The sequence below is a fragment of the Eptatretus burgeri genome, chromosome 8 (genome assembly GCF_056783735.1).
Source record: "Eptatretus burgeri isolate ZD-2024b chromosome 8, Ebu_testis_v1, whole genome shotgun sequence".
NCBI classification, from domain to species: Eukaryota; Metazoa; Chordata; class Myxini; order Myxiniformes; family Myxinidae; genus Eptatretus; species Eptatretus burgeri.
In genome coordinates this window covers 24850531-24864175 of record NC_140968.1, presented here as the reverse complement: position 1 = coordinate 24864175, position 13645 = coordinate 24850531, and the positions used below count along the sequence as shown (strand labels likewise).

Genomic DNA, 13645 nt, shown 5'->3' with positions numbered 1-13645 from the left:
ATTCCCATTAAACAACGGTTGGGAAATCTAACTGAACACAGACTTATCGATCTAACTGAACTAAGGACCTTTATGGTGTTCTGCGAATTTCCACAGCCGTAACAATATAATCCTAGCCACCTGGGTTTAGTTGATTTGGTGAGAGCTGATTGGCTATTCTTTCCATTAACTGGTGAGAGGTGTGGGTGGGTCTTTCATAACTTATATATAGATTGATGTATCTTTCTGTGTATATAAATTTATTTATATATATATATATATATATATATATATATATATATATATATATATATGTTTAATGTTTTGACCGTCTATCAATTTTAGAAATTTTTGCCTATGTTTATCTCAAAATTCATAGGTTGTTGAATATGGTGACCTGATATGCAAATGCTCTTCAAATTTCAAGTCAATCGGATGAAAATTGAGGATTTAGAAAATTAGGCCCAAATTGGCCTTTTGGCCTATGTTTACCTCAGCATTAATTGGTGGTTAAATTCAGTGACCTGATAGGCAAATGCTCCTCAAATTTCAAGTTAATTGGATTAAAATTGAGAATTTTAGAAATTGGGCCCATGTTGACGTTTTGGTCTATGTTGACCTCAAAATTAATAGGTGGTTGAATTTGGTGACTTGAAATGCAAATTCTTCAAATTTCAAGTCAATTAGATGAAAATTGACAATTTTAGAAACTTTAAAAAATGATTGGGTTGATGTTATGGCCTATGTGACCTTTTGACCGATGATAACCTCAAAAGTAATTGGTGGTTCAATTCACTGACCTGATATGCAAATCCTGTTCAAATTTTAGGTCAATCGGATGAAATCTGAGGATTTTAGAAAATTTGGCTCAAATTGGCCTATGTAGACCTTTTTTGGTCGACCAAATTTTACGAAACTTCAATGCGGGACCATCGCAGGGTGGGTGACATTAATCTCTGAAAATTTCAAAACGATCGGTTGAGCAGTTTGGGCTGGAGGCGGACAGACAGACAGACAGACAGACAGACAGACAGACAGACAGACAGACAGACAGACAGACAGACAGACAGACAGACAGACAGACAGACAGACAGACAGACAGACAGACAGACAGACAGACAGACAGACAGACAGACAGACAGACAAACACAAACAAGCCGGTAGGCGACATGGCTGCTTGCTCCAGATGGAAAGCTGGCCGACGCGACTCGCCGATATTCATGTACATGCTATCAATCAATTTCATTCTTTGACAATCGAATGGCCACGGCGCGATGATCAGAGTACACATTAGCGAAAGTTAGGGTATGCATGTATCGGAGATTTTCGTAATTTGAATATTGTTCAGTATGATGCTGTAAGACATTCTCCTTGGGCACAAGAAAAACAGGTCCCTCGGAGGTTCAGTTTCGGAGGTATTGATTTTTTTGTACAGTCCACAATAAGTGTACGATGTACGATAAAGTATTTTAGCTGTTGCTAAGCAATGGAGGTGTGCATAGCAACCATTCATTTTTGTGTACATGTGAGCCACATTGTACACATTTCATCAAAATCGGACTCTTTCTCTTTGAGATATTCGCAATTAACCGTTTCTGAAATGTTCGATATGTAATCACCCAAAACCTATCTCCTCCTCCAAATATTTTTTGTTGGGGCTGCAAATTGGCATGAAGGGAGCCAGTTAGATTGCGCACAGAACTCAAAGCTTCAATTTTTCGATTTTTTTTGACCACTTTAAAGGGGCGTTGCTATGCCTTTGCTCGGGCCCGGGATCCCATATTCGAAAGCACACGATTCCCAGAAATATTGCTCCTACCTACCAAATTTCATTGGAATCGGTTGAATGGTTTAGCCCCTAGGCTTGACCAAAGTTTCGCGGACAGACAGATGGAAATGTCCAGAATAAGGGTGCTCCAAGAGCAGCCAACAAACTAGAAGGGCACTCGGTGGAGCGCATACCTCCGCCATGTAATGCCTGATCCACGAGAACATATCGGTTCCAATACATTTTTGAGATATCGTGCGATACAGTACAGCACGATATCGTTTTTAGCCCAATCTTTCAATGGTGAAGAATCGCTTAAAAATTTAAATAAGTCTCATATCCAGATCCGGATTCGGATCTTCACCAAAATCGAATCAATTCGTCCTTTGAACACACCCAACCTGTCCACCAAGTTTCGTCCGAATCCGTCGACAACTTTTTGAGATATCGTGCTATATATCATTTTTAGCCCTATCTCTCAATGGTGAAGAATCACTTAAAAACAATTATTAGATCCAGATCTTCACCAAAATCTAATCGGTTCGTCCTTGTCACACACCGAACCTGTCAACAAAATTTCATCCGGCTCCGTCCACAACTTTTTGAGATATCCTGTACACAAGCAGACAGACAGAAAGGGGTGAAAACGTCACCTCCTTCACCTATGGTGGCAGAGGTAATAAACTGAGGCGATCAACAAACTTGTCAAAAAAAAAGTTTTTGCAAAGTAACAAATGGACCCAAAAGCAATACCCTCTCCTTTGGCGAGGGTAACAATGCCTGTATCTCTACCTATTGTGTGAATGGTGATAAAATTTCCACTTCGGTTGGGAAGCCATCTTAACGTGACATTTTATACAGATTCGAGGCTCGTAGAAGAGATGGGTCATAGAACGCATCAGGACACAACAGAACAAATTGAACACCAGAAGGAGAGGACAAAATGCATAACGGCAGAGTTGAGGGAGAAAATAATGAGAGACTTTGAAGATAAGGGATGTGAGGAAGAATGGGGATGAGGAAAGGGTACAGGGTAAGCAAGATGGATACAGAAGTAAACCTTTTGGAAGGAAAGACTGGGAATTTGGAAAGAGGTGAGCTTTGGAAATGAGGTTAATGGGGCATTCAAAATATCATGGTTTTGGATGAGAGGTTATCTGAGATGGTGGTGAACTGCTGTCTTGAAGACATGAAGGGAAGAATGAGATTGCAGAGGGTCTGGAAGTTGGTTCCACATGTGTGAAAAAAGAGGAACTAATGATTAGAAGTGAGCAGTGATTCTGGATTTTTGAAGTTTCACTGGAAGGGTGGTAATATCAGCAAATAAATAAAGGGGGTTTTCCAGAAAGTCAGAGAGATCTATGATGAAGATCAGGAATAGGACTAGACGCAGATCATTACTTTGGGGCACTCAAGCCTTAACAGGGAAAGGAGATTAAAGGATTCCATGAAGAGCCACATGTTGGCTACGAGAGTAGAGATAGTCAGTAAGCCATGTGTGGAGTTGGCCTTGGATACCATATGCAGAGAGTTTAGTTTCGAGAGAAAGGCAGAATGCCAGAGACTGTCTTGAAAGCTTGAGATATGTCCCGATACACCACCTTGATCTCATATCTGACATTGAGGGCTTCCATCCATTGTTGGGTGAGTTGAAATCGCATGTTCAAGGTGGAGTTACCTGGTCCAAATCCAAATTGGTGATCTGAGTTGAGGTTGTTGGACAAAAGGAAGTATTTTGTATTTACTGTGATGATGAATTCCATGACATTACTGATTAATGGAAGTAAGCTGATAGGTCAGCAGTTAAGGGGATCCATTTTGCACCTTTTTTAAGGAATGCAATAATGTTGGCTGATTTCCAAGCAGATGGAAGATGACCTAGGGCAAATGATAGGGTGAAAAGGGCAGAAAGAGGAAGTGCAAGAGCAGCAGAGCAGGTTTTTAAGACACGTGTGCTGATGCCGTACAGTCCAGTTGCAAAATCAGTCGAGGATTGACAGAAACGAAATCAGTCGAGGATTGAGTTATCTCTCCACCTTCTCAGGTGCAAAAGATAGAGATAATTATATTCACCAAAATCTAATCAGTTCGTCCTTGGCACGCATCCAACCTGTCCACCAACTTTCGTCTGAGTTCGTCCACAACCTTTTGAGATATCCTGCTCACAGACAGACGGGTGAAAACATAACTTCCATTCACCTTTGTTGACGGAGGTAAAATACACGACAGATATGGTTTGGAAAACTTAACTTTTATTGAGGTGTAAGGAACAGCTGTAGATACAACGTACATGTGGAGTAACCTTGCATCATTATTGGGTCGTAGATAGCTAATACCAAGCTGATGTAAAATTATTTTGGGGGTTACCATTGCTGAAGGATTTAAACCTGTGCTAATCCGATTTCAGTGCTGGAGCTGAACCCATTGAGCCAATTTTGAACCCATCAAACCACGAGAAGCAAACCAGCTCACCTAATGTTCTGTTTGAAGGAGGTTCTACTTTGAGATGTATCATAAAAAAATACCTCTTCGGTTAAGTTGATTCCCAGCAGTGAAAGTATGAAAGCAGTGAGATCCAAATTGGTGATCTGAGTTGAGGTTGTTGGAGAAAAGGTAGTATTTTGTATTAACAGTGATGATACTTCCACATACTATTGCATTATGTAATACGGAGGAGCTTGGTGCTGTTTTTTTTCTCATTGTCTTGTCGAAAAAAGAAAACCATAAATGCTGAAAATAAATAATGTGTTTATTTTTGTGAAAGGGCCATGCAAGTTATTTTTTTGTCCCACCAGTCTCACTGCATCGGAGAAGAAACGGTTATTGGATCTTCAGCAGCAGTACGGTAACAATTGGAGGCAAATTGGTGAAGTGATGCAACGTGGCAGCAAGAACTTGGCTGTGCTCCACAAAAATGTATTATTCGGTACGTGTTGCTTTCACATTGCAAAAGTTCTATCATCCTCTTCCATAGTGATGGTGATTTTGGAAACCATTTCCTGATTCTTTTGTCTTTGGTTAAAAATTGCCCATTTTTGGACAAGAGAAATCAATTGTCATACATTTGCAGAAACTATATTTGAACCGCATAATACTTTGGTGAAAGGAACCACAAAATGTATTTCTTTAAAGGGAAATGAAATTCAAATTTTAAACACAGAGTTCATCAATATGATTGCGGTGTTGTTAACTTATTTTCTATCCAGCTTTATGTGAAAATACAATGCTCTTTGTTTGTTTCTATATCCTCCTCATGCCGTTGGGCACATTAAAGCTGCCAAGGAAGTTTCTTAGTTGGGGTTACAATCCCGGACAGGTCACCATTCTGAAGCAGGATACTCGACTGAGTGTACCTGGATTTGTTATTTGTTCATGGTGCCGTCGATAGCTCATCTACTCTTTGCGAAGGACACCATGGGATCTTTGACTTCCGCAAGCTAATGTTGGTGGGCTGGATGCCGAGTTTAACGTCCATCTGAGTGACGGCACACACATTGATGAATCACCCTGCCCTTGAAATACCAGGATGATAATTTATAGGCTGGGGTGAGATTCTAGCCCAGGTTAGACGCATGAGGGCAGTGATCAGCCGTTAAGTAATGTCTATACAGGAAGCGTTGTCTCACCTTTGTGGGGGACTTACAAAATGTGTACTATAACCATTTATTCCCATGTGTACATGGGATTTTGTTTACAGTAAAACTCGTATCAATCATCCAATCTGCCATTTTAAACATGGACAGGTGGTCCATAGATATGTATTAATTATTAATATGATTGTGATCGGCTTTTTAAACATGGGCAGGTGGACATAAATACATATTAATTTTTATCCCCACGCTTAAAAAAAACAAACAAATAAACATGGGAATATTGTTATCGACTCCGTCTGTCTGTCCGTTCGTCATTTTCTCCCCAAAATGGTTGGGAGTTATGATCACCACATGGCACGAAGGTGCAAGAGCATTATAATGTTTGGGCTCTGTCCACTTGGGTGGGGTCAAAAGGTCAAATACCAAAAAAATGCAATTACGGCACATTAAAAAAATTCAACTTTGTGTATTTAATCAACATTGGGGATGCATGAAATATGCAACAATTTTTGGGATTTTACCCCTGGTTCATGCCCCAATGGGGTGGGAACTTTGGGCCACAGCGGTCAAAATGGAAAAAAAAATTAACTCAAAACTTCATATTGGGCCGTTTCCTGGTGGAACCTTTTGCCATCTTTCAACTTTTGCTTTAGGCGGGTGGGAAGAATGGGGATTTGTGATGATGCTCCATTGACTTCGCTCTAGCACATACAGTTGTGATTGGCTTTTCAAATGCATGAATGGTCGTGAATGGACAACTTAACCATTCTTCAAGCTGTTCTCTTACTTTGCTTGTCATGTAAATTAAATGGACTTGGTCTCAAATTTACATACCATCTTATTATTTATTGATACATCTGGTAAATATCAAGCGTCTCACACTGTTTGGTTTGGCTCTGTAATTAAATAATGGCATTAAATGAAAATAAAGTAATGTGAAATTAAATAATTAAATTTAAATAATGGTATCATCACCAAGGTAAATGGTCTTGGTTACAAATTTACACACCATCTTCTCACTCACACATGGTTTCACCGGATGGGACTATATGTTTGCTGTCCGTCCCACCAGTGTTTTTTTTACTTTTTTTTCCCCCATACCTTTTAACATGTTCAACTGAAACTTGATACATGACTTAATTATGATAAGTTACAGAAGAAGTTTGAGTTTCAGGAAATTTCATCAAGTTTTTCACAGTTATGCCCTTTTTGGACTTAGAAAATATCACATCGGTAGGGGACATTTATTACAAAGCAATTCTTGCTCTTGTTTTAAGTTGTCTTTTCGTTTTCTTAGTGTTTAGTGTAATGTTTTGAAATTTATTTATTGGTGAAACCATTGTAAATCGAAGCTTGGTACTGTGGTAGAACCGGTTGTTTTGAATTTCTGTAATGCTATTCTTCAGTGCCTTTAAACAGCCCCTTTTCTGTGTTATCTTCTGTGTTCTATTAATGATGAGGGAGAGCTGTCTTAACATCTTTTTCTATGATCGTTCTTCTGTTTATGGAATCCAACCTGTGTGGCATGATGGTGGTAATTAAAACAAATTCAACACAAAGTTTTCAGATGTTGTAATTAAATAAGGAATGTCATAAGCACCATCACCAAACTGCTGTAAGTATACAATGACTAATTTTGTCCCACAGCTTCCAAGAAGGGCATTTGGAGTGTGGAAGAAACACATCAGCTGATAAATGCTATGAAGGCTTACATTTTGCAACCACAAGAGGAAGGAGGATATGAGGAGAAGATGCACACGCTCCCCACTCTCCCGTTTCGTGAACTGTGCCCTCCCAATGTCCCCTGGACCAACATCGCTTTCATTGTGCAAACGCGGAACAACGATCAGTGCCGGCATAAGTGGTACAGCGAGCTTTGCTTAGTTCCTACTATCTTATACTTAATCAATGTGTTCACACGTCTTTAATGCTTTTGTTTGTCTTTTTGTCTATAACTACCCATCCACTGTTGTCTTCGTTAAAATTAGCTTTCTGGGTTTTCTGGCTTTAAGAGTAAATATAATACTCGGTATTTATCTGAAAGGTCATCCTCCTAAATGTCAGGAATATACTATTATCAGGTGCTCTTGGATGTGAGCGGGAATTTTTGTTTGCTTGTATCATACTATACTTACTATAAGGGGTCCCCGGCGAAAAATTAACTTTCATCCTTTAAAAATCGTTAAAATTAATTATTGAAATATCAGCTACTTCTTTCCTATTCTTTTCTCATGTGTTGCAAGTATAGCGAAAGTTGGTGTATAATGAGATGTACTGTTTGATAGGGCGATATATTACTGTTCTATGAATCAAATGGAAATGTTGAAAGAAAAAAGTATTGAATATCACAAGTGTTTTCTGAATCTAATCCAAATGAGAAACAGGATTGAATGACTCACCATTATTATAAGTGAAGAAGATGATGCAGGAGGAAGAGTTTTTGTTTTGATTTAAATTGAAACCAGCCCATCTATCTTCACCTTACTCAGTTATATCATGCTGTTTGCAGATTGGGCTTGATTAGTGGTATCCCCCTATAGGACAACTGTTGACACAGGCAGGGATGGACGCAGGCATGCTGAGACCGAGCCATTGTCCTATCAGACATCGCTTAGAAAAGATTAGAAAAATAATTGCAAATCCTTGCTATAATTCACGGACCTGTGTTGTGCTACTCCTACAGTTATGGTAAATGTATATCATATCGCACCGCTCCACCCATTACACCCATTACAGTACAATATTCCTGTCACCAGGTTTTCCAGTGCAGTGAGGTGTTTTTAATTACGCAGAGGTATTTTGAATTACACGTGTTTGAATGAGGATAATAAAATACTCCTCCCCTGGGCGCCCCTGAAGGGTGCAGGTGCTTCTCGTAATTTAAAACGATCTTAAAACCAACATGTATAAACACCAACACAATTTATTATGCAAGTATTCCCCGCTTAACGAAGGTTCGCATAACGAAGGTTCATTACAATGAATGGTTTCATTTGGGACTATTCATCGCTTAATGAAGGTCTTCATTCACATCAACGAAGGAGAGTCACACTGTCATGGTGATTGTGAAATTTCGCTTCTTTGGCGATGATAAATACATACTACATACGTTTTTCCACCAATTAACTTTTCAATGGGTTTGGGGGGATGGGGGGATTAACATTTCAGAAAGCTTGGAAATTAACTTTTCAGAATGAAGGTTAAAAATGACCATCTCCCACCCCAAACTTGGACTCACGATTGTTTTGCTAAGCGTTACAACTAAATTAACTTTATTATTGTGTTGCTGTCTATTACGCGAATAATAATATTATGTCACTTGCAATGAAAACCATCGTTGTACCAAACATGTGGCTTTGCTTTTACACCAAAACATTACGATTAGGAAACTAAGTGTAATTTTTCCCCAAAGGAAATAATAGAAAAGGAGCTCCCGCATAATGAAGCTTTGCATAATGAGGGGTTATAAAGATTCTTGACCCATTCATTAGTGGAGGATACCTGTACTGGTTATTGTGTGGGCAGAGGTGTTAACTTGTCGGTACATCTTCACCTTCAGAATGTTTGGGTTTGATGCCTTACCTGAGTTATCATTGTGGTGTCTCTTAAGCAGTGTTTTGTCTTAAACAGTATGCCATCCTTTAAATGGAACATTGAGGCTGCTGTCATATGTATTAACATTCACTTTTTGATGTTAAAGATCCCATGGTACCTTTCAAGAAGATTAGGTCAATATGTGCTCGTACCCTGGCTGTATTACAAATTCCTGTCCTGATATACGTTTGTTGGCGTCGCGGCGCTCCCAGAAATTATACAACTGGCAACTAGATGCTGCGTACATGAGAATGAGATGATATTAATTAGTACTTTGGAGTATGACGATAGGTTTTACAGCAGTGTGTTCGTTACTGTACAGGGTGGAAATTGTGTCGTGGCTTCTTGGTCGCATTGCACCTGCAGAACAACGTTGGCATTTCCCTGCATCATCGATCAGATTAATCACTGTGTGGGTATAAACTTATCCTGCCTATCCAGGGACCTTACCTGCCTTTCAATATAAAAGCAAGTTTTCTACCTTGAGCTACATTTTGATTTTACTTTATATAATTGTTTTTTTAACTGTATTTGGTTGTGGATGGTTTTTAATCAAATATTTTTAAAAATTTTTTAATCGATCCTTTTTCATTACTTGTATTTTCACTCATCAGAGATTTGTGGCACAATGAGTTTACCTATCAGCTGAGGCGATACTTTGTTAGATGTAACTGTGTGCCTAACATCTAAGTAAGCTAATTATGTTTAGAAATATTCTCTTCATCTTGATGTCATTTCTGTTAGTTTGCCCTTTATAAAAATATATTCTTAATTATAAGCACCTCAGCATATTTTTAAAAATGGATGACAAAGATTAAGCATTGACGGAGGTTGTGGAAATTCACTGAACTATCAGGTTTAACAGGTGGCCAAAATATCCACCCTTTAAAACCTGAAAAGTTGTTCATTTTCTTTGATGGTTGAGAAATGACCTGATGTGGTAATGAACAGCTATCTTGAAGTTCTGGAGACAATGACATTGAACAGATGGAGGAAGTTGGTTCCATGTGTGAGAGAAAAGAGGAACAAATGAGTGGAGGTGAGCAGTGATCCTGGATTTTGGTAGTTTCACCAGAAGAGTTGATGGTGGACTGTGGTAGCCCTACAGACACTGATGGGGGGGTTAAATCACAGAATGAGCAGAGGGCGCAAGACCAGAAAGGGGAGGTAGAAGACAGAGAGACCACCGACCTTTCTGTGATGGTGAAGTGAAAATCCCACAATAGCTTGCCGACTCTTTGCGAAGGACACTGTGGGATCTTTAACATCAACTGACAAATGCTGGTAGATGTGACATCCAGTTTAATGTCCATCTGAGGGACGGCACACACATTGATGCCTCTCCCTGCCGATGAAACACCAGGATGGACGTTTTTGGTTGGGTTGACATTTGAGCCCAGGATAGACAGCTCAGAAGAGAGAATCCAGGAACCAAGGTTGACCCCTCTGTTACTAGATTATGATGTCAGGCCTTTTGACAAGACTGAAAATCATGTGAAGAGGTGTTTTGGTAAAACTTCAATCTGAATGTCAAGTACCCTGACTTATACCTTTTTCCTTTTTTTTTTTTAATTGTACAGGTTGTTCCAAAAAGACCTGGACAACTTTGGTTGTTAATACATTTAGTACCACAAATTATACAATGATACTCTTTGTTTTATGTGATACAGAGACTCATCAAGTTTTCTTTATTTTCAGGTCTGGTGGTTTAATGCAAAAGAGAATGGCGACTCTATTGGGGAAAGCTCAGTACGTCAAATAGTTATAGTTCATTGAGACGAGATCCGCCACGCAAGTTCAGCATAATTTCCATACAAGGTATGGAAGGAATCTACCATCGTGGATGAGTATCAGAGAGCAGTACAAGAGGTTTAAGGAGACTAGAGGTTGTCAGAAACAGAAAAGTACCGGTTGAACAAGCACAAGTGCAGCAGACGTTAAACGAGAATGCATGAATCATTTCAACAAAGTACCAGAAAATCAATCCAACGTGCATCCAGAGAACCAGGACTACCAACGACTACTGTACATAGGATTGTGCATAAAAGACTGAAGCTTTATGCCTTAAAGGTACAGATTCTGTGGGAACTCAAACCAAATGATGCCCCCAAACGCATTGTGTTTGCCTTGGAAATGCTCAGACACAGAGGATGACAAAGATTCCTTGAAAAAGGTCATGTTCACAGACGAAGCTTACTTTCATGTATCGGGGAAGGTCAACCAGCACAATGTGAGGATCTGGGACTCTGAAAACCCCCATGTGGTCACGATACAGTTACGTGACAGTCCAAAGGTCAATGGATGGTGTGGCCTTCTCCATGACTGCTCGGTGGGTCTTTTTCTTTGCGGAGGATACAGTAACCTTAACAATTTACATTAACATGTTCATGAACATGTTGGAAGATTGAAGACCTACAACCTGATTTATTTTTCAACAGGACTGCACTCTCCCACATTGGGCCTTAGTCGTTCGAGCTGTCTTGAATGAAACATTTCCAGGTCATGGGATTGACCGAGATGGAGCAAACGCCTGGCCCCCATGATCACCAAACATAACCCCCCCTTTGATTTTATTTCTTTCTTTTATTTTCTGTGGGGATTTGTCAAATATGTTGTCAACAGCACCAAGGTGGCAAACCTGCAGGATCTCGTGTATCACCTTAATGTCCTGCACATGACAAACTGAGCTCACATTTAAGTGTATTGATGATGTGCACAAAACTTCAGGGGTTTCTCTATCATATAGACCAAAGGGTATCGTATCATTTTGGTTCTAAATATATTAACAATCAAAGTTGTCTGGGTCTTTTTGGAACACCCTGTACTTTTCTTCGGACTCCAATGTCATGGAAGACCTGTCACTCATGAATCACTTACACATACAGATGGAGACACCGGACAATACAGGACTTGTCAGACAAGCACAGCCTTCACCTTGGGGTACGAGCTTCTCAAACACCGTTCTCTATCCTGTAAATGCTCTGCATCAAGTGGGAAGAGACATGTACCGTCGTTTTAGTCTTGAATATGAATCGGCCGGGGTCGAAGTCGAGCCGCCAACCTCCCACGCTCAGAGCAGATGCTCTCACCACAATGCCACTGAGTCTGGTTGGCTTTCGACTAATCTTCTGCATAAGTACCCAATCATATACAGTGGGGAAAACAAGTATTTGATACACCACCGATTTTGCAGGTTTTCCCACTTACAAAGCACGTAGAAGTCTGTAATTTTTATCATAGGTACACTTCAAGTGTGAAAGACGGAATCTAAAACAAAAATCCTGAAAATCACATTGTATGAATTTTAAATAATTAATTTGCATTTTATTGCATGAAATAAGTATTTGATACATCAGAAAAACAGAACTTAATATTTGTTACAGAAACCTTTGTTTGCAATTACAGAGATCAGACGTTTCCTGTAGTTCTTTACCAGGTTTGCAAAGACTGTAGCAGGGATTTTGGCCCACTCCTCCATACAGATCTTCTCCAGATCCTTCAGGTTTCGGGGCTGTCGCTGGGCAACACAGACTTTCAGCTCCCTCCAAAGATTTTCTATTGGGTTCAGGTCTGGAGACTGGCTAGGCCACTCCAGGACCTTGAGATGCTTCTTACGGAGCCACTCCTTAGTTGCCCTGGCTGTGTGTTTCGGGTCGTTGTCATGCTGGAAGACCCAGCCACGCCCCATCTTCAATGCTCTTGTTGAGGGAAGGAGGTTGTTGGCCAAGATACATGGCCCCATCCATCCTCCCCTCAATACGGTGCAGTCGTCCTGTCCCCTTTGCAGAAAAGCATCCCCAAAGAATGATGTTTCCACCTCCATGCTTCACGGTTGGGATGGTGTTCTTGGGGTTGTACTCATCCTTCTTCTTCCTCCAAACATGGCGAGTGGAGTTTAAACCAAAAAGCTCTATTTTGGTCTCATCCGACCATATGAACTTCTCCCATTCCCCCTCTGGATCATCCAGATGGTCATTGGCAAACTGCAGATGGGCCTGGACATGCGCGGGCTTGAGCAGAGGGACCTTGCGTGTGCAGCAGGATTTTAATCCATGATGGCGTAGTGTGTTACTTATGGCTTTCTTTGATACTGTGGTCCCAGCTCTCTTCAGGTCATTGACCAGGTCCTGCCATGTAGTTCTGGGCTGATCCCTCACCTTTCTCATGATCATTGAGGCTCCACGAGGTAAGATCTTGCATGGAGCCCCAGACCGAAGGAGATTGACTGTTATCTTGAACTTCTTCACTTTTTCTAATAATTGTGCCAACAGTTGTTGCCTTCTCACCAAGCTGCTTGCCTATTGTCCTGTAGCCCATCCCAGCCTTGTGCAAGTCTACAATTTTGTCCCTGATGTCCTTAGACAGCTGTCTGGTCTTGCCCATTGTGGAGAGGTTGGAGTCTGATTGATTGAGTGTGGACAGCTGACTTTTATGCAGATAACGAGTTAAAACTGGTGCAGTTAATACAGGTAATGAGTGGAGAATGGGAGGGCTTCTTAAAGACAAAACTAACAGGTCTGTGAGAGCCGGAATTCTTACTTGTTGGTAGGTGATCAAATACTTATTTCATGCAATAAAATGCAAATTAATTATTAAAAAATCATACAATGTGATTTTCAGGATTTTTGTTTTAGATTCCATCTTTCACAGTTGAAGTGTACCTACGATAAAAATTACAGACCTCTACGTGCTTTGTAAGTGGGAAAACCTG

At 40.2% G+C, this 13645-nt stretch overlaps 1 protein-coding gene across 4 annotated transcripts in view; it reads left to right on the top strand.

Annotated features, from left to right (window-relative positions):
- The window catches only part of TTF1 (transcription termination factor 1), a 57254-nt gene that overhangs the window by 25041 nt on the left and 18568 nt on the right, over positions 1 to 13645 (top strand). For all 4 annotated transcript variants that reach the window (XM_085891203.1, XM_085891202.1, XM_085891201.1 and 1 more), the window contains 3 exons: positions 4543 to 4673; positions 6988 to 7204; positions 9257 to 9346. In XM_085891203.1, the coding sequence (XP_085747329.1) occupies positions 4543 to 4673; positions 6988 to 7204; positions 9257 to 9346 (438 nt within the window). The remainder of the gene's footprint in view (positions 1 to 4542; positions 4674 to 6987; positions 7205 to 9256; positions 9347 to 13645) is intronic.